General features: G+C 35.0%; 2 protein-coding genes across 4 annotated transcripts in view; one reads left to right on the top strand and one right to left on the bottom strand.

Moving 5' to 3' along the window:
* Positions 1–21,015, top strand: part of LOC111044175 — an 87,908-nt gene that overhangs the window by 28,411 nt on the left and 38,482 nt on the right. The gene's annotated exons all lie outside the window — the stretch shown is intronic.
* Positions 8,626–20,586, bottom strand: LOC111062259 (centrosomal protein of 131 kDa). Of its 3 annotated transcripts, XM_022349962.2 has the most exons (6): positions 18,993–20,586; positions 15,820–15,927; positions 15,265–15,485; positions 13,746–13,869; positions 9,644–13,415; positions 8,626–9,089 (listed from the first exon to the last, which is right to left on the bottom strand). In XM_022349962.2, the coding sequence occupies exons 5-6, from the start codon at positions 13,351–13,353 to the stop codon at positions 8,948–8,950; spliced, it is 3,852 nt and encodes a 1,283-aa protein (XP_022205654.1). In that variant the 5' UTR covers positions 13,354–13,415; positions 13,746–13,869; positions 15,265–15,485; positions 15,820–15,927; positions 18,993–20,586; the 3' UTR covers positions 8,626–8,947. The 3 variants fall into 3 exon arrangements, with proteins under 3 accessions (XP_022205654.1, XP_022205649.1, XP_039280820.1); XM_022349957.2 differs by lacking the exon at positions 15,265–15,485 and having other exon boundaries at positions 18,993–20,584; XM_039424886.1 differs by lacking the exon at positions 18,993–20,586 and having other exon boundaries at positions 15,464–15,485.

The following is a 21,015-nucleotide window of genomic DNA, read 5'->3' as shown; positions in this document are numbered from 1 at the left end:
GAACCTCAAAAAATGTCCATTGGTACAGTACACATTTTAAATTAAACACTGCTGACCTGTTTTGGGGTTTTCTCCAAAGATTTGATTTCGAGCCTCCCTCTCAAAGAATTCAAATCAAAAAGCTTTCTATTCACAAAATCATAATACAATTTTATAAAACTCATCTAAACAATTTCAAGGACGCAGTCTGCTTACCCCTGATTACTTAATATTTAATGATAATAATTTTCTTGTGATCACATATCCTTCAACACACATTTTGGTTACATTATTTTCACCAGTTAACTTTGCTTCAAGTCTTATGTGCCGCACACAGGCTTTACCCATATGAGGAACCTTCTTCAAGTTTTGTACATGTATATTCTGTATTGTTAGTATTTCCTAAGAAGAAGAATAAAGATAATTTAAATTTCGACTCAAAACATAGATTTTATGAACCGGTGGTTAGGTAGCCTATATTTAGAGTTACTTCTAGTTCTATCTGTTGAACTCAAAACAAAAAACATAGATTTTATGTAGATCATATATATTCAGTATTAAAGTAAAATCTCTTTTATCTTAAAGTCTCTAACATTACTTTTTCTGGAATGATGACAATATTTAGCTGTTCGAAAGTAGATGCACCCATCGGAAAACACATTCCTTCTTATTTTAATAAACCATCTCGGATTTAAATACCGCTTTGAACTGAGTTTATTAGTGGGGTGCTGAGTGCGTTTGATGTGGGAGGGATAGAGATAGAGAAGGGGCTTGGCTGACTCACTGTCTGTAAAAAAGGGGTCGAAAAGCGCTGCTTCTCATAGAAGAGCAACGGAATTCTTCAAAACTTGGATGTCGTCCAGTTCTGTATTTGTTGTCGGTCCGGGTTCAGATGATTCTCTACTGTAGTGTACAGTTTATATTATGTATACAGGAACGTTATGATGTTTTGAGAGTACAATATAATAGAGTTTATTGTAAAATATTGTACAATTTTGAATTTACAACATTGTGAATGTAGTCTGTGCACATTATAAATGCTGATCAATTTTCTGAATTGTTGTACATGGAATGAAAGAGAGATTTAGAACTGTTAATAATAATAATTCATTTTTAATAATATTACTAGTAGTTCAGAGAACAGTAGAACTCGCTACACTCACTAAAATCACTATTGACACACGCCCGCCTATTCACACACAAACACACATACAAATTGGATTTAGAGTATGATGATATATGAAATAGGATCGGTGGTGGACGCTGAGAAATAGAAGTTCTTTACATTTTCTAGCTAGGATGCACGGTTGAAGAGACAAAAAATCTGAATCTTGAAATGTTGGTCTTGGGGGGGGGGAATTGAATTATAAAAAATTCAAAATTTTCAACATAATGTATGAAATAAGACCGCCTTGGAGCGCTGGAAAATTAAAGTTCCTTACACTTTTGAGCTAGGATGCACGGCTAAAGAGATAAGAAATCTGAAACTTGAAATTTGTGTCTGTGAGGGGGGGGTCGCTATATCGAATTCTAAATTTTTAAAACTTTGAACATGTGATATATGAAATAAGACCATCTTGGAGTGCTGGAGAATAAAGGTCCTCTACACTTATGAGCTCGGAAGCACGGTTGAAAAGATAAAAAATCTGAAACTTGGATTGGGACTTGTAAAAAAAAATCGAATTCCAAAAATTAGAAAATTTTCAACATGTGATACATGAAATAATACCGCTCTGAAGAGCTGAGAAGAATGAGCCCAATTTGAACCTGATCTGATAAAGTATTGAAAAGTTAGGTTGATTTTTATGGTAAAATTTCCGAATAAAGGGCCGCCATCTTGAAACGGGGATACATTTAAAAATTTTGAATACATACGTTTCTGCGCCTTGTTTCAAAGTACTTGTATACCAAATTTTAACCAAATCGGACCATAACTGCGACTGTAACTGCGGTACAAACAAACAAACAGACAAACGCCGATTGACTTGAAACATATAATAATAATTCGCTTCGCTCATTCAATTAATAATTTGGAAAAATCATACAAGAACACTAATACCCACGTCCAACTCCTTCCACAAACATCAATCTACTTTCTAGTAGGCCTATATTGTAGACCTGGATCAATCAAATCTTTGAAGGTTTCAATCTAATTCAATTTAAACAAAGTAGATGTTATATTATGTCAGTTACAACAGATTTGTTTGAAAAGAGGTTCTTGGATATCAGCAAATTGAGACGCGACGCCACGTGACATGACATGACGTGAGTCTGATAGATGAGCTATTAATAGACCTATCGAAATGTCCTCATGTTCAAGGTTCGTCACAATGAAAGCATAATATAATATGATTGTATGATTCATTCATTCATTCATTGTACAATACACTATAATCATAATATAGTTGAATTTGGAGGAAAAATTAGGCTGAGCCTGTACTTATCTCTTTCCTGTATAGGGCTACTTGTAATATAAATATAAAGAAAATAAAAATCTCAGTACCCTTTTTTTGAAAATAATATTATTTTTTACTGTTCTCTGGACAGTATAAATCAAAAAATATTATTTTCAAAAAAAGGGTACTGAGATTTTTATATTCTTTATATTTGAGCCTGTACTATTTCTCTCCAAATTTTTAAAATAATTTTATGTTAAATTAAACACTGCTGACCTTTTTTGGGGCCAAAGATTTTATATTAACTCATCTAGCAGACTCATTTCACGTGAACAAATGCATTGTATCGAACCGAGAAGAATACTGTGTTTGTCAAATAGGAGCCAAAACGAGGATAATCTAGTGGAGGATTATTTCTCTGGATAGTGTAAATCAACACATACGTTGATAAGAATCCAATCAAGTGATGAGTGAGTGAACAAATTCATTGTATCGATCTGAAAAGAATTATGTAGCGTGAAAGATGTAACAGATTTTGAGATTGAGTCTTGAGTGATTTATATGCAAGTGATTTCACGGTTCATCGACAGTGAAGGCCGTGGTTGGTTCACAGAACCGACACACAGTTCAGTGATTGCTAATCTAGTTTGATTTTGTTTAAACCTAGAACAATCTCGGTTGTGCGACATCTCTTTCTATTATATGCTCTAATCGTAATTTTATTGGCAAACTGTTGTCACAGAGCGCATCATCCTAATGATAATGTGTGCTCTGCTCCTCGAATAAAATGGACCTCAGCCAGATTCCACTTGTGAGGTGAGAGGTACGGTATAGAAGAAGAAGAAGATGGAGATGAAGATGAAGATGAAGATGAACATGAAGATAAAGTTGAAGATGAAGATGATAAAGAAGGAGAAGAAGAAGAAGAAGAAGAAGAAGAAGAAGAAGAAGAAGAAGAAGAAGAAGAAGAAGAAGAAGAAGAAGAAGAAGAAGAAGAAGAAGAAGAAGAAGAAGAAGAAGAAGGCGATGATGATGATGAAGATGATGATGATGATGAAGATGATGATGATGATGATGATGATGATGATGATGATGATGATGATGATGATGATGATGATGATGCTGATGCTGATGATGATGATGATGATGATGATGATGATTAAGAAGAAGGAGGAGAAGAAGTAGGAGAAGGAGAAGAAAAAGAAGAAGAAGAAGAAAAAAAAAGATAAAGAAGAAAAAGAAAAAGAAGAAGAAGAAGAAGAAGAAGAAGAAGAAGAAGAAGAAGAAGAAGAAGAGAAGAAGAAGAAGAAGAAGCGAGAAGAAGAAGAGGAAGCGAGAAGAAGAAGAAGAAGAAGAAGAAGAAGAAGAAGAAGAAGAAGAAGAAGAAGAAGAAGAAGAAGAAGAAGAAGGAGAAGAAAAAGTGTAAAAGTGAACTTGGTTGATGAAAATTCGGACGACAACACAGGGTGCCAATGCTGCATTGCTGTAAACCCGGGTGTTTAGGGTTTTCATCCACTACCCCTGCTACCGACTCGTCTATACTGCTGACTTTATGCTCCCTTTGCGTGCTTTCTCCCAATCATCGACGATTTGTATGACTCAGTCGTCGTAATTTTCAACATTTCACGCTCAACTACACAAATCCATCTTGCGTGGGTGAACATCTCTGCTATAAATATTATGTTTATGTATTGTACTATTTTGAGATCGCTTTCAAAACTGTAGGAGTTCCAGTTTATCCTTTCAAATCAAAATTAAAAATCATATAGGGCCGGTTTCCGAGCTCGGGATTTAGCTAAGTTATTATTCAGTTATTCAGCGGGATTCAGCTATACTTCAAACAGCTGGAGTCAGAAAATTGTCTTTCCGAAACGGGGCGTAGTCGTAGTTTTTATGATAATCTTCATTTTCTCATTTCTATAATTGGAAACGTTTTTCCTTGACGGGATGAAATAATTCAAAATAGCTAAAACTTCACACTATTTTCTCTTTATTTTATTTTCTAGTTTTTCAAAATTTAATTTAAACGTGGACTATGACTTCGCCCCGTTTCGGAAAGCAAATTTTCTGACTCCAGCTGTTTAAAGTCAAGAACTTAGCTAAATCCCGAGCTCGGAAACCGGCCCACAATTTTTCATGATCGATCAAAAGTAGACCATGAATGTATGAAAATAAAAGATGTAGGCTCTTGTGAAAATATGGGAGTGCAGTTTATTATGTGATAAACAGAAATCTACAAGTTCTCAATGTGCACGACGAATAATAGTCATTTTCTTGCATGACGTGCTAATTAATGAGTTCTTATGAAGAATCATAAGAATTGAGATAACATTCAATAATCAATATAGACTACCATAAAGTGTCCAATATCGATTGCCACGAGTGAATTCGGAACTGAGATGCAATTCATTGTTACATCAACCAACTTATTATTGTTATAACTACCAACTTATTGTCTGAATATCATTACAATAGAATTACAAGGTTAACTTCGAATTTTGATATTTTTCAAAGTGTAGTTCTACTTTACAATGTAACTATTCAATTAGATTTCAAATTGTCTCGTATACATGTTGAACTCATTTTGTCATAATATACTGTATAGTGCGTATTAATCAACTTCAGGAAATGCCTAGCATAAATTAAATTTTGCTACGTATCTTCGAGTCTTTCCGATTATATAATGTACGGGGTATTGGAGCAAGTGTCTCAGTTCACATATCTGGGTTGTGAAATTAGTTATAAAGATGAATTAGATGTAGAGAAGAAGGTAGGAAGATTCCAAATGATTTGTGAAAGTATCAGTAGGACATTGGGGAAGAAAGCTACCACAAGCACGATAATGAAATTTTATAAGACAATGGCAGCTGCCCTACTACTCTATGGTAGTGAATCGTGGGTAACATCAAAGCCACTTGAGAGTAAAGTGCAGGCAGCTGAGATGAGATTTCTTCGCAGAACTAGGGCTGTGACAGAACAGATCACATCAGGAATGAGGATATACGGAAAGAGCTGAATATATTCTGCCTGAATGAGAGTTGCATCTTATCGTCAGCAATGGAAAGAGCATGTGGAACGAATGTCAGCTGATAGGCTTCCTAACAGAATTTTCAAGTATAAACCGGTAGGCAAAAGAGACATAGGCAGGCCACGAAAAAGATGGCAATGATCATTATATTAAATTTATTATAAAATAAAAAACAGTAGATTGTAGTGATGCTCATGATGATATTAGATTAGATTATATTGATGTTATTGATTTATAGATTTTATTTATTATTTTTTTCATTGTAATTACAAGCTGAATGTGAGTCGGAACAGGCAATAGCATGATCCCTGATTGAAATAAGAAGAAGATAATGTACGGTTGTCCAATCCAACTTGATAAAATATGAGTAGTGGATTTCATTCTGTTAGATTGTTTACGGGTTTACCGGTGATAATTAGAGAATTTAATTGTACAATATTCATTTAATGAAGACTGCTAATATGAATCAAAAATTGAAAAAGGTCTTCTCCTTTCTCTTCCAATATGATCGCTTTCAACAATTCGAACGAATTACTCATTAGTTTATTCTAATCACGTCGGATTTCTTAAATTTTGACACCTCGATCATATTATCATCTGAAACGTGTTGGAAAAAGATATAATATGTTACTTTCATTCACCCTACATTCATTCTCATGCATTAACTTTTTCCTGGCGTTATTGGAAGCGGCCAGTATTAAATATGGATTAACAGTACTTTTGAACTATATTCTAGAACAGTAAGTTTCAATTCAATCACCGATCACCGTAGATACATTTTTACCTGTTTTGGACATCTTTGATAGCTATCAAACTTTGTAAATTACTGAAAAATAGGTAGAATAATCAATTCAGTATATCAATTACCAAACCGTATTTTAGGTAGAAATTCAATGCTCAATATTGAACACTCACTTGTTGATTGGAAACTTGATTGGTGTCTTTATTCGGAATGAATGATTCGACTGAAGCTAATGAAGGCCATTCTCTCTGCTCGGTCAAGGCAAATGGCCTCACCAAAACATAAATAATGCTATGGAACATTAAACTTTGAGGCTGTTAAATATTGAGGCTATTAAATATTGAGGCTGTTTGGAAACTCGTTTCAAGTATCGGTGTGATATTCCCCAGAGCCGACATTGGTTCATGGAGTCTTCAACTAATCTGTACTTTTTGAGAGCAATAAATCTGTTTCGAATCTGTTTCTCGAATAAAATTCAGCAGAGATTGAATTTGAAAACATACAATGCTAAGGTGGAGTGCAGCGAACGGTATTAGTCAGTGTTCACCAAATTACATCATCACTATTGAGAGCTATTTTTGAACAAATATTCATAGATTAAAAATCATATTAAGATTTATCGCTTCCTTCGTCTGTGATGCACCTACAGAATCGATGATGATTACATCAGAGGCGTAGTCTTACAGAGATTGCATCTAACGTTGCAAATATTCTGATTTCGAGATGCAAAGACATGATAGCTATCTTCAATGGACCGTGGAAATTTGGATTCAGATACAGAGATGGCGCTAACTCTCTTACTCGTTTATCAACAATGTAGAAATTTAACTAATTGACAAAATATTTAATTTCAATCATGGAAATTTATTATTACATCTTTGGAAAATATATTTTATTGACAAATAAAATATTATTGACTATTTTAAACAATAATGAACAGTTAAATTCATCAGATTTCAACAGTATTAGCTGTTTGGATGGCAAGTATAAGATCTGGAAACCCTATTCACAGCTGTATACTGTGTCCTTTTCTCCTATCTTCCCACACTGCCGTTATAACGTGGACCTCACTATAGTCTAGTGTTTTTAAAATGATCGTTATTGGTCCATATCAAAGTATAATCAATTTCTTTTCCAAAATGTTATACCGAACTCATCGTAAGTTCAAATATGTAGAAGAAGTGATAAGTTCCAAATTTCCAAAGCAATATAAGGTAGGATTATCAAGTTTGTTTGGAAGCTGAAGGATTTGTACCATGTGATCAAGCTAGCCAATCAGAAGCGTGACTGCCAATGGCCAAACTGCGTTTTTATAGTGATCGAGCCTAACTAGTAACTATACCCTCCACATACGTGCTCATAGCAAATAGCCTATTAGTGAAATGAAATAGTTATAATAAAAAGTTACAATTGACAAATCAAGTGTAACAATAAGAAAACATTGTCAGCAAATTAGAAATCAATTAAATCTGTACTCATTAGAAAATACATTTAGGGTAACCGTCCACTGGAACCGTACTCAACAGATCGGTTCGGCCGTTGGATCGGACGAATCTGTCAGCCGTTAATACGGCAGAAAATGGTCGTCCATTGGAACCGTTTACGTCAGTCTATAGTGTGGTCCACCTTATAATGGCAGTGGATAAAGATAGAAGAATAGCGATGCCGATTCTCTGCATTAATTAATTATATTTCTACACTGTCAAAAACATAATTGTCATCGTTGTGGACCTAGAAAAGGATAGAACCACCGGCTTTGTCGAATGATAGACAAGGATAGCAAAACCAAAGTTGATCAAATACTGTCATTATAACGTGGACCTCACTATAAAGGTAGTTGCCAACCAATTATTGAATTAACTACTATCATAGCCACCAAAATTTTTCATAAACAATGAGTATATTGAGAAAAATTCTGGAAAATTGAATAAACAAATATCCACTAAATTAGTTATCCATTACTTACAATAATCTTACTTTTAGATCCTATTTGTTCAGCAATCTTTGTCCACAGATTCCTTTGAACATCACGACGATGATATCTTTTGTCTCGCATATCCCACAATGGAACATGCTCTTGAACCATACTTATCAACTTTTCATTGTCCATAGTTACAACTTCAAGAAACAAAAACAAACAAGACTGTGTAACAATTTTAGGTTAGGGACATTTTGTTGTCTCAGCTGGACTAGTTAGGCCTAGTTCGGCTGGATAGAGCCCATTCAATTCGGATTGGAAAATTGATCGGCCGTATAAGCCTGTTGCAATGGACGAGCATCTATTCCTTTCTTTGTTGGGGGATCGTTCGGACGAGTTCGGTAGTTTTCGGTCGATGCTAGTTCGGACGAAAACGGTTCTAGTGGACGGCGCATCTTATAGAAACTACAATTTGCACCCATCTGGATAGTTGGATTCTAGGATAAGGTATAAGGTTATTAGTGACGAAATAGATATTACAGGAATGATAATTGTAGTAGGCTCTAGTAATCAACCTTGAATGTATTGAATGGCAATCATCAAAGGCAAACAATAACAACTTGACATTCGTACAGTAATTTGACTAACAACTACAAGAGACGACTAGAAAAACGATTGCTTATAAAATCATGAAAGTCACTACAGTTATACTAAAATGACTAGACAAAGTTTGACAAAAATGTTGTTGAATAATCTATAAAAACGATTAGTCAATGATCTAGAATGAATGTCGGCTAAACAAGAATTGCTTCTAGTTTTCAACTACGTTCAAAGCTGGCAGTGATGAGCTTTGCAAAATATTTGAAACAATTTTCAGTTTTCACTTATTTTGCTTTCCGTTTGATGATTTCTTTACGCTGCTGTTCCATCAACTTTTCAAGGTGGGCGCATTGCTCAAGGGCTGTATCTCTCTCTTTCGCCATCAAACTTATGGTGTCATCTTTTTTCGTAATTGCCTCTCTCACTCTGAAAATACAAAATGATTTAGAAAACTCACAATAATTATAAAAGAGAAAAGACTGAGAATTGAGATCAGAATAAGCACCTTCACCTTATATTATACATAGCCTAGTAGAAGCGAGCTTCTTGCCTCTACCTCAATAATTATGAGTATTACTTCCAGATATTCGTTTCAGGAAACTAATGTCAAAACATTATTTGGTAGCCTATAAACCAAATTAATTTAGATTTAGAAACTAAAGTCAAATATATGACCAAAGGCTTCTTCATTATCAAAACTGTAGATAATTTTATAGGAAGATTTTAAATAGGATTGTAAAAGCAAAAATGTAATTAACTCCCAAATATTTTTCTCTCTAAATATTACTCAGATAAGAATTTCAATTCACCTTCAACTGCTCATTTCATATTAAGTTCAATCCTGCTGGAGAAAACAAAAACATGTTGAACAGCATGGGGAATCACCAGTATTGTGGATGAAATTCCATTTTTTAGAGTCATTTGTAACTAAATGATTATGATATCTAGCTATTACTGTATTAGTTTGATTATCTACTCACCTTGCATAAACTTGCTGTAATTCTCGCTCCTTCTCATTCTGCACAGTGTTAATTTGTTCTCGGAGAGCCAGTCTGGCTTGAGCGAGCTCCCTTTCCAATCCTGCAACCCGTTTTCTAGTCTCCTCCTCCCCCAACAGCTGCAGTTCATGTTTCTCCCTCGCCAATTTCTCAGTAATCAATTTCAGCGATTCAATCTCGCCCATGGCCTGTTGCAAATCCGACGCGAGCCGAGAGCTTTGCTGTTCAGCCAAACTCAAATCCGTCCTAGCCTGTTTCAACTTGTCCCTAACATCGTTGTGAGCTTTCTCCATGTCTTTCAGTTCACACTCGAACCGTTCCTTTTCACGCTTCAGTTTGTTCTCGGCCGCTTCTTCCCTTCCCGAGGCTTCGGACTCTAATTTCCTTATAGCCACTTCTATATGTCTATCTCGTTCCCGTTTCAATTCCTCGCGAATCTGTTTCTCTTTTTCGCAGTTGAGCGTTTTCTGTCTGGTCAGCCAGGCTTCTTTCTCGGCTTCCATAACGTTTCTCACCCTCTCCACCTCCTCCTGGAAACGTTTCTCCTGTTGCTCGTATTTCTCATGACTTTCCTGTGTTATTTTCTCTAGTTTCTGTAGCAGTTCTCTCTCTTTCTCGAGAATAATGTTGGCGTTCTCCCGCTGCATCTGTTCTCGCTCAGCACGGAGTTCATTGATCATTCTCTTGCGTTGGTCTTGGTAGCTCTTCTCCATTTCAGTGGTCTCATGCTCGAGGCGACGCCTCATCATGTCTCGCTCCTGCATCAGAGCTGCCTCTTTGTCGGCTTCCATCTGCATCCGGGCAGATGCCAATCGTCTAGCGGCTGCTTTCTCGGCTTCATCCATCTGATGCTGGTGAGCTCGCCTTAATTCGGACAGCTCTTCCTGATGGACGTTCGCCATCCGGTTAAGTTCAGGCTCCAATCCTTTCACAGTCAACTCCTTGATCTTTTTCGTCTTCAAATCGATCCACCTCTCCCGCTTGATCTTCTCAGTGGCCGCCTGCTTTTCACACGCTTTTTTCAACTCAACCGCATGTCGATCCTCCAGCACCTTGATGGCTTGTGCTTGTTTACATTCCATATCTTTCATAACCGTTGCACATTTATCACTCAATTGCTTCTTCTCATTGATTAACTGATCAATAAACTTCTGGTGTCTTTCCAAGGCAGCTTTTGTCTCCGATTTGTATTTCTCAAAAGAGGCCTTGACTGACACCAGCTGTTCCTCAGTTGCTTTTTTCGCTTCAACATTTTCCTCCAACTCCAAACTCAAATTCATGACGCATTGAGCAAGCTCAGGACTAGGAATCGAGAGAAGTTCTCCCAGCCTTCCACGTCTACTATCACCTCTATTATCCATCTGAAACACCGGTTTATCGTTTGTTAATTTCGGTTGTGGATTTCTTTGTAATGTTATCTCAGAATTACGATTGACCTCATCAAGATAGCTTAGAATAGCTTGACTAGTTTCAGTAGAGCCTTCCAAAACTCCTGTATTCTGACTAATATTTGTAACAGATCCTGAGTTGTTTGAATTATTGACAGTAGTTTGTCTTTCTTCTTCCTGCTCTAGAACTTTGAGAATATCAACAATATCATCGTATGTTCCTATAAAATCATTATCTCTTTCCGGTACTTCATTGATGTCATGCAACTTTCCAAATGCATTTTGGTCTTTCTGTTTATAAACATCAAAATCCCGCGGTCGGTAGACTTGATTTTCAGGTAGAGTATTTTGGTTCATTAAACCTAAAAAGGAGTTGGAATTTTGACCAGATGGTGGAAAGGGATAATTATCAAAAGAAGCAGTATTGTTTGCACCATTGTTCGACTGCTCTGGCACTCGAAATCGTTCACAGGAGGTCTGAGGTTTTTCATTACGATCAGTATGTGTTGCATTGAAGTCCTCTCCATTTTTTCTCAGATCAGATACATTTCCGCTATTGTAATGTTCATAAGAAGATGTATTCAAAACAGAGTTGTTGTGTATGATTTTACCAACTCCCTTACGCGCTTCACCCTGCACCGTTTCAACCAAGCATTCGCTGACTGCTACACGAGTTTGAAAAAACTTTCTCATACCGTCCTCTTCTCGGTGGAAGTTGGCAACAATGGAACGACTACTACTAGTGACAGGGCCGTTGGCGAATTCAGCCTGAGGGAAGAAGTTATCCTGCAACGGAGAATTCATATTATCGCGATTGAAATGTGACTGTGATTGATTCAAGTAGCTGTGGTTATTTATGAGATTAGAACTGATCTCAATTTCACCGATTGCTGCATCTCTAGGAACAACAAGATAGTTCTTCTCAGTGTCATCAACCGTTAAGCGGTCAGGAACATCTTTAGATTTCGAACCAACCTCTGCACTAAGATCAGTAACACTTATGCTAGGAACCAGTTTTTTCTCATTATTAACATTTGACTCAATATCTGAATATTTTACTCTTTCGTCATGTTTAGTACCCGCACCTTGTACAGAGTGAAAATAATATTTATCTTTTGAAGAATTATCACTGAAATTGCCGTTAGTTCCAATAACACAGTTTACAGGTGTTGAAGAGTTGTAGAGAAGATTACCATTGTTTGAAAAATTTGTTGTCGATGTAGAAGGCCTAGTATGGGAAATGGGTCTTATCAGATCGTAATCAGCAAATGAAAAAGGAGGAAAATTTTCTGTACTGGCTTGTAATCCTTTTTCATAATTATATTCTTCAGTGTTTGCTGATTTTCTATTACTAATTTCAACATAGTTATCAGGAATATTTGAAACATCAGATAATTGACGAATATTTGATGAGGTTTTATCGTTAATATTTGGCTTTTTCTGTGCAGTTTTATTAGTTTTCATTGATCCGGTTTTAGAAGCATCAACATGTTTTCTGCTCAAATCTTTATCACTTAGCGATTGACTCAACTTTGGTTTCTCCTTACTGTTGCGAACGTACGACTTCGAGATGACTCTCTTTTCTCTCACAGACGAACTTTTATTAACTTTAACAGTTTCTTTCCCTTGATTGAACGATGAAGAAGAGGAGACATATTTCTTCCCTTTCTCCCCTTTCTGATTCTTTTTCGTTTTCGGTTTGACACCCGAATCTTCTGACAATTCACCTTCGGAAAGACTATTTCTAGAACCAGCTAACGATTCCGAGTCTGTCGCTTCCATGTGGACTGATTTATTCTCATCGATGGTATTTGTGAACAGATGCTTCATATCTATGTTCACTTTACTAATACGATCCTCATCTATTGATGAATAGCTGCTAGTATTCAAAACTGAATCTGGAAACCATCGCTGAAATTTCAAATTAATGATGTCATCATCGTTCATTGCTTTCTCTGCAGAACTACTGGTGGTGCCTTCGGCTTCAGTCAATGAACTCCACGAACATGAGTTATACTTCATAGTTTTTTGTTCTGCAGTGGGAGGTAGCGGTGGTTTAGACACTAGTCCTGGTTCTAAGCCAGGTACCAAGCTTGAATTGCTTCCTTTCTCTGATTTCAAACATTTTTCATCCTTTAATTTGTCTCTCTTTTTGCTGTCGTCATTACTTTCTTGCGAATTCACATAACCGTCACTTCTATCCTTGGAAAAGTCTTCGATATCTTCTTTGGCCTTAGTGAGTCTGGGACTCGGAGTGAGAGAGATGTCTGAATCGAGAGGCACGTCTATGGAAGAGCTGCCCATCAGGCTCTGTAGCAGATTCGACGATGATACTGTATAAGTTGCTCCCAAATTTCTGAAGAGATCTGCAATTCAATAAAATCATTAAACATGAAACTCAGAGAAAATAAAAAGAAGAAAAATGACAAGTATGCCAACTTGCCATTCAGAAAAAAGTGAATGACAAACATTTTGAATTTGGCAAAATTTTCAGTTCTACATAAATAATCAGTTATTAGTTTCTCGGAGCATCTATTAATCTACTATATTTTCAAATTGTGCTCGGATGGACACTACTTTACCAAAGTTCTCCATTACTTTTCAATACATTGAGTAAAAAACCACATTTTAATACAAGAAACATTATTTAGAGAGAAATACATATTTTGTGTGGATGAGATTTAAAATATTCTAACCTTGATCTTCTTCAGTGTGTAGAAGATTGAATCTGGCGGCAAGTTTGTTTCTACGGGTGATTGCTGTGCAGTTATCAGCTGACTGCGGTCTGGTCCAAGCTGGGGTCGATTTCTTCACTCGGTTCTGTAATTCAATCATTCAACAGATTAAGTTGACGTCATTCGATCAGCACCATAAAAACTAACGAATTTATACCGCATACACTCGGTTGCACAAACGTCTGTTTACTTTTAATCCCGATCAAATGGCACTAGAACTAACCAGAGGAGCTGGAAAACCTTCTTCTCTGAAAAACCTTTTCTTATTGATTCTCTTGGAAGTCAGTTATGATTGAAATTTCACGGGTTTTTATACAACCGGGTGATAAACTTGCAAAAATATTCCAATTGAAAGGATAGCTTAAGATCTTAAGCTATACTATTTTAGATCTTAGATCTTAGCTTATACTATCTTTTCTTTGTGGTTATTTATAATAAAGTAAACCAGTCAAGTACTGTTCTCTCCTTTAGATTGAATTAGAAGTAGAACTACAGTTCAACTAGCCCAAATGAAGCCCTAGATTACACACTCAAAGTCACATGGGAAGCCCTCAAGAAATTTCAATATTAAGAGTACTTTTAGTGCCGGTACTTATTACCAGAGGTTGATTGTAAAAGTACCGGTTATGAGTTTTTCAATTTATTGGAAATTCACACACATAGTGTATTCTTATAAAACTTTAAAGTAAAAAAAAACACTCACATTCTTTGGTGTGGCGACGCGTTTCGTGCTGGTGTTGCACATTCTCAAGCCAAACAGAATGTGCAAGCTTGAGAATGTGCAACACCAGCACGAAAAGCGTCGCCACACAAAAGAATGTGAGTGTTTTTTCACTTTAAAAATTTATAAGAATACACATTCTTTGGTTTTCTCACAGTTTCACACTGTGAGAAACACAGAGTTTCAGATTGGCTTGAGAATGTGCAACACCAGCATGAAACGCGTCGCCACACCAAAGAATGTGAGTGTTTTTTCACTTTGAAGTTTTATGAAATACGATAGTAATAATCATAGTGAAAACAAGATGGGTAACCAACAACGAAATATTGTAGCCTATTTATTCTAACAGTGCATTCAACTAGAACTCTCACAAGAATCAAATTGTCGAGTACCGGTAACAGATTATTAAATAATATGTTATCTATTCTGTATCATGAAGAATTTCTAATGCGTGGAAGTGCTGAAAAACAATGTAAGTGCCATGAAAATAGAAAGTAAATACAGTAAAATTATAATATTTAAAATATCACTTGTGCATAGAGCTCAAAAACACAAAGTGATTAAATAGAGGGAAATAGTATTGTGATAAAGATACGTTTTGACATTTCTACATATTTTATTATTACCTATTACCAGTAATTAGGAAATGAAAATAGAATTTCATGATTCAATGTGGAGAGATTGGAAGAATAATTGAGCACTACTACTCTCTCGATCAGTATAAAAATAGACTAATAGTTCACTTGAAATACCACTCACCGATTTACCTAATACTTTTGAATACACCTCAGAATCAAACAATATTTTTTGATACGGTAGCTTCAGAGAAGAAGTAGTAGTAGAATTTGTTTCCAAAGGCCTTGATTACATAAGGATATTCGTCAAAAAGGTTGAAAGTGAAATTCGTGCAAAAAATAACAACTTGAATGAATAAGAAAATAATAAGAGAATTACATACAGTTCAGACATTGAAGAATAACCTGGAGAAAAAAAGAATATTAATAGAATTGTAAATTCTCAAAGATATAATTGAATAGTGTAAGTACTAGATGATTTAATAGTAATTTTTGAAATTTATTTCATTTAGGTAACTTGATAGCATCCAAATATAAACGTCCTCATTTTAGAATCGTTAAGCCAGTTACTAGAATTCTGCGATGGGCTATCATGCTATATAGGTAGTCAATAGGTTGTTAGGCTATAATTCATAGACTACCGTGGTTTTGATGGACTATAAAGCCTGTTTGAAAAAGGACGTTCTTAATAGTCGTGTTTAAATATGGCTCACGATTTTAAATATCTTATTGAACTCACCGTGTATCCTAGTCCTGGAGTTGCAGACATTGGTCTCTTAATCAATACCCCTTTGGCACTACGAATCGGCCCTTTCTTTATAGTTTGCGGACGACTGACAAGGTTGATCTAAAAATATATGAATTACGATAAATCAAAAGGTTATTGATAATTCAAAAATGGATCGAAATAAATGAAACAGCATATCAGGATTTCATATCGTAATGGATACGGGATCCATTAAAAAATTGTAATTTCTTAAAAGTTGAAAAACAATTTAAAATTAATTTTATTAAATAATAAAATCAATAATAATTATGATTAAATTTATGAATTCCAGAATAAGATAGGCTACATATTGATTTCTATGATTCTTAAAGTTCTTATCAATAGTATTAATAGCCTACCTATATAAGCTAGTTACCGTAATCTACTTTAATTAAACATTAATATTATATATAATACTATAACATTATGTAATATGTTATAACATATTATATAAACAATAATAGGCCCATTCTAGGGATTGTCAAGCTAGAGATTGCTCGTTCCTCACTGTACCAGCTTTCATTTCTCCATGCAAGTGAATCTAAGCTTAATTTCCAGTTATTTATTGGATTATAATTCGCTTTTTCTTTCCCTTTTTTATGAGAATAAAATTCACAGAGAACAGGTAAAATGTAAGGTCTAAATTATAATGTTAGTGGAAAAGATAGAACAAGAGCATTGCCAATTTTCTGCCTTGCCAGCCTTCTAAAGAAAATAGCTGATACCGGTACCTAATATGGTATCTAATATGATATCAACTGTTTATTCTTGTTAAAAATAGTTAATTCTATTCCAATGGTTTAATAATAAAATTTCATAATTAAGATCAATTGATATTTTATACATAAAAACAATCTGACAACGTTGCAAAGTTGAAAAATCTGGTGTCGCGCACTCACACAACTTTCCTTGCCGTTATGAAAATTGATCACCTGACGCTAGTGTTCCCGCGCATTCAAAGATTTGAGCCAGCTGGTGACAGGGCAATAACGCTGGAGACACACAATCATGAGGTCTGCTATCTCTTCATAGTGAATGATTTAATAGAATCAACAATAATTTGCAATTGAATAATCACATTTTCTCGAATTTGAAGCTTATTTTCAATTTTAGGTGAAAATGTTACTGAACATTAATTGTAGAGATTTTCATGCTCAATCTACTCCACTTGATTTTTTTTTGTCTCAATTGTATCTGAAGCCTGATAATTGGGAATCTATCTGCATTGATGGGGCGGAGCTCCTGAAATTTTTACAGATATGGGACTCGTGGCAGTTGATAGAGCTTATCGATGACTATTTTAGGTATGAATTTGATCAAAATCGTTGGAGCAGTTTCCGAGAAAATCACGAAAAATCCTGTTTTTGACAACATTTTTGCCATTTTAGCCGCCATCTTGAATTGCATTTGATCGAAATTCGTGTCGGATCCTTATAGTGAAAGGACCTTAAGTTCCAAATTTCAAGTCATTCCGTTTATTGGGAGATGAGATATCGTGTACACAGACGCACATACACTCATACACACACACACACACACACACATACAGACCAATACCCAAAAACCAGATTTTTGGACTCAGGGGACCTTGAAACGTATAGAAATTTAGAAATTGGGGTACCTTAATTTTTTTCGGATAGCAATACTTTCCTTACCTATGGTAATAGGGCAAGGAAAGTAATAAGCTCGAGACATAATAAATAAATTCGAGAAAATGTGATTATCCAATTGCAAACTGTTGGCAACTGTTGATTCTATTAGATGATTCACTATGGAGAGATAGCAGACCTCGTGTGTCTCCAGCGTTATTGCCCTGTCACCAGCTGGCTCGAATCTTTGAATAGTAGACTGAGATGCGCGGGAACACTAGCGTCAGGTGATAACGGCAAGGAAAGTTGTGTGAGTGCGCTACACCAGATTTTTCCAGAAGGGGAACTGCATGAACAATTCTGTACTTCTTATCTCTCGAGTATTCTTAACATCAACAATGAGTGAAATTCAATGAGAAAATCAATTTTGATGAATTTTACTTTTTGATCAACAATATCTTCCGATTGTTACAATTTAGATGTATAATTAGAAATCCTTCTGGGCGTATTTTTGTGCTCTACAATCTGAGGTCAGGTAGAGCGCTCCATCTCATATAGATTTCCAGGTACACCTGACAACAATGCTTCTTGCATTGTGAAAAACACCAAATTTTCAGCTTCAACCAACATCACCAATTACATTGTCCTCACATTGATATTTCGCACAATGACATAAGTTCATGAGACTATAAGAATCACCCGTTTCTTAGATGCACTTCATTTCAGAATTTCTTAGTGGAGAGGCACGTCCAACTCGTCCATCTTTCTTTACTGCCATTATAGCGTGCACCTCACTATCAATAGTGTCCTTGGCTGTTCCCGTGTTGCATTCTGTTGCATGTCGAATGATACAGTATCACGGTGGTTTGTATCATGTTTGCTGCCAGCGCCGTCTAGCGTCACACTCTACAACTACATTAAGCTTTTCTCTACTCGATTTTGCGTTACTGCAACTTTGATCACTCATTTTCATCAAATTTGAAGATGAGTTTTGAAAATTTTACTATCGAGAAACCTTCTTTGTTGCATGGAGAGCTTACAAAATAAATTTCAATGCAATATTGATACAGAATATATCACTTTAACTGACTTCATAGGTGCTGCCTCTCGCCAGAGTTCTGTGCAAATGTTTGAATGGAAAGGGCACTAAACCGTTAATAGTTACTACTTACTAAGTCTAACTACGTTTATTACCTTTATAATTTTTTTGGAGGATCATTGTGATTTAGAGTAACTTATCAGTTACTTACACAATGATTCCATACTTCAAGCAATGTAATTCTCTAATCTTCTCTTCTCCCAACACCCGACTCCTTCGTTGGATGGAGGGCCAAGCCTCAACTTATTTTACTATAACTTTTAACTCAAAATAAGAAGAATACACCCTACGCTATAATGATCAATTCTATAATCATTAATTTTAATTACATTATTCAATAGAAATAGTTTTAGTAAAAAACAGCAACTAGTAAATATTTTCAATAGCAGTAAACAAAGAAAAGAATACTTTGAATGCATTTTGCGTTTGTTTATATAGCTTACAACACTACAACTCACCTGAGAACCACTCAACTGCAAGTCCAGACTCTTCTGAAGCACCAATTTATTACAATGTTTGATACTTTTATCAAGAAGAGGAGGCATAATTTCAAATATTCAAGTCTGTAAAGCATACATTTGATGGGAAAATGCTTATCCAATAAATAGAACTTTATTTACTACAGAGTTGTTACTTGGTTACATGTTGTCTGTTGTGGTTTGGTTGCTAGGCAACGACAAAACACGTTCCCGTACCTTCAAGTATATTGGTAGTATGCTGGCTTGTAGTGGCAAACCTGCAACCCTCTACTTTGCACAATTTTTCAATAATTTGTGAGTTTCATATTAGTTGGAAATGAAAGTAGACAAATTATTTGACATTTTTAAATCAAAAAAGTATTTACATTCTTATTAGCAATCAAATAAGTCATTCCATCATCATCACCTAGGCTTAAAATACTTCTAGAAAGTCGCCTTTGTGAAATAATAAAATAGTAAGATAATTCAGGAACATGTGTTATAATAATTCAAGGTACAGTACTGTTATACTCTTCTTAATATAATATTATAGTAATATATTATTTAGTTAGAAGCTATTTAATTTATTTTTTGCATTCAAGAGTCAACACTGTTGAAATTAAATTTTCTTGAAATAGCATACTACCGTATTGTTAATTGATAAAAATTTAAAATGTGTGATTTTCATAGACTGTGCCAGACTTATAAAAATATACCTAATGGAAAAAATTCTGGAAAAGGTTGATTACTAGTAAAGTTTTTATTTATCAAACTAATGTTATCAACAGTATTTTTTTTTTTAGTTATTATCACCGTACGGTATTGCTATGAATAATATTTCCCATTAAATTATATGAGGGAGAGAAGTGAAATAAGCTTACCGTACCTTAATATTAGAGTTGAGAAAAATAAAAGATGTACATACATAGTAGTTTGATTTTTATTTCAATAGACAGTTCAGTATCTTAGAGAAAACAGAATATGAAAATGCAATTAGTAATAGCCTACCTACCATACTCCATGTCAATGAGACGGGGTGAAGCCCCGTACTCCAGGTCATATTCTGATAGAAAGGTAATATATGTTACAAAAAATGGAGATTGATACGTGTTCATAAAAATAAGTAGAAATGTTAATATTTGATGAGTGCATTATGCTCCTGGGAAGTTCTTTTTCATTTCAAAATTTCCTTCAGTAGTGATTGACAAGTAGTCAACGTCCTTAGAACTTGGAGTCCAAATGCTAGGTTCTGACTTCGAATTTGGATTTCTGTAAAATTTAAAACGTTTCAGTTTTATTCACATGACAAAGCTATTTTAAACAAATAAGTTTGCTAAGATGATTTAATTATATTACATAGCATTCCATATTCTAATTTACCAATTTGTTTAAAACTTTACTTCAGAATTTTCAGAGGAAATCTCCTCTTAAAAATATATTATAATGATGAAGGGGAATTATTCTCGCTGCAGAATCTGAAGTCGAGAATCGCCTTACCAAAATCTTCAGTTAAAATTACAAGTGAAATAAAATCAAAATTTTTATATACCTATGTATAAATGGCGAATTTTTCTATAATAATAGAAGAGATGACTCCCTGATTACTTTCGATGAGATTGAATAACATATCTTGCCCGGGCCGGGATTTGAACCCGGGCCTCTGAATCATGAAGCCAGCATCTGATCCACTCTACTACGGCCACTAATATAATATAGGCCTAATTTAAGATAATAGAGGAAGTTATACACTAATCACCTTTGTTTACTAGTTCTAAACGACATCTGGCTATCGCTATCGCAAAGTATCCAGTATAATGTATACTATAGACAGCTAAAAAATTATATATTTTGAAATTGTTAAAATAATCTGGAACGAAAATTAATTCCCAAATTATTTAACTTCATTAACTTGTCAACTGATTAAATAATAATTAGGCTAATAAGAATTATAAATTCATGAATCTGGAAGCCTATTAAGAAAAAAATGAAATGAGTATCGTGAGAATGTGGATTGAATCGTAAA

The sequence above is a fragment of the Nilaparvata lugens genome, chromosome 3, assembly GCF_014356525.2.
Source record: "Nilaparvata lugens isolate BPH chromosome 3, ASM1435652v1, whole genome shotgun sequence".
Classification (NCBI taxonomy): Eukaryota; Metazoa; Arthropoda; class Insecta; order Hemiptera; family Delphacidae; genus Nilaparvata; species Nilaparvata lugens.
Note: the sequence above shows the minus strand (reverse complement) of the source record. Positions and strands in the feature narration are given on the sequence as shown.

What these genes read in the sequence shown, in the direction of transcription:
- LOC111062259 (XM_022349957.2), bottom strand. Translation starts at nt 19,079, where the DNA reads ATGCCTCCTCTTCTTGATAAAAGTATCAAACATTGTAATAAATTGGTG. An exon ending in TGCAGTTGAGTGGTTCTCAG is followed by an intron (nt 15,928 to 18,992) that starts GTGAGTTGTAGT and finishes ATATATTTTTAG; the next exon opens with ATCAACCTTGTCAGTCGTCC. An exon ending in ACACACTGAAGAAGATCAAG is followed by an intron (nt 13,416 to 13,745) that starts GTTAGAATATTT and finishes ATTGAATTGCAG; the next exon opens with ATCTCTTCAGAAATTTGGGA.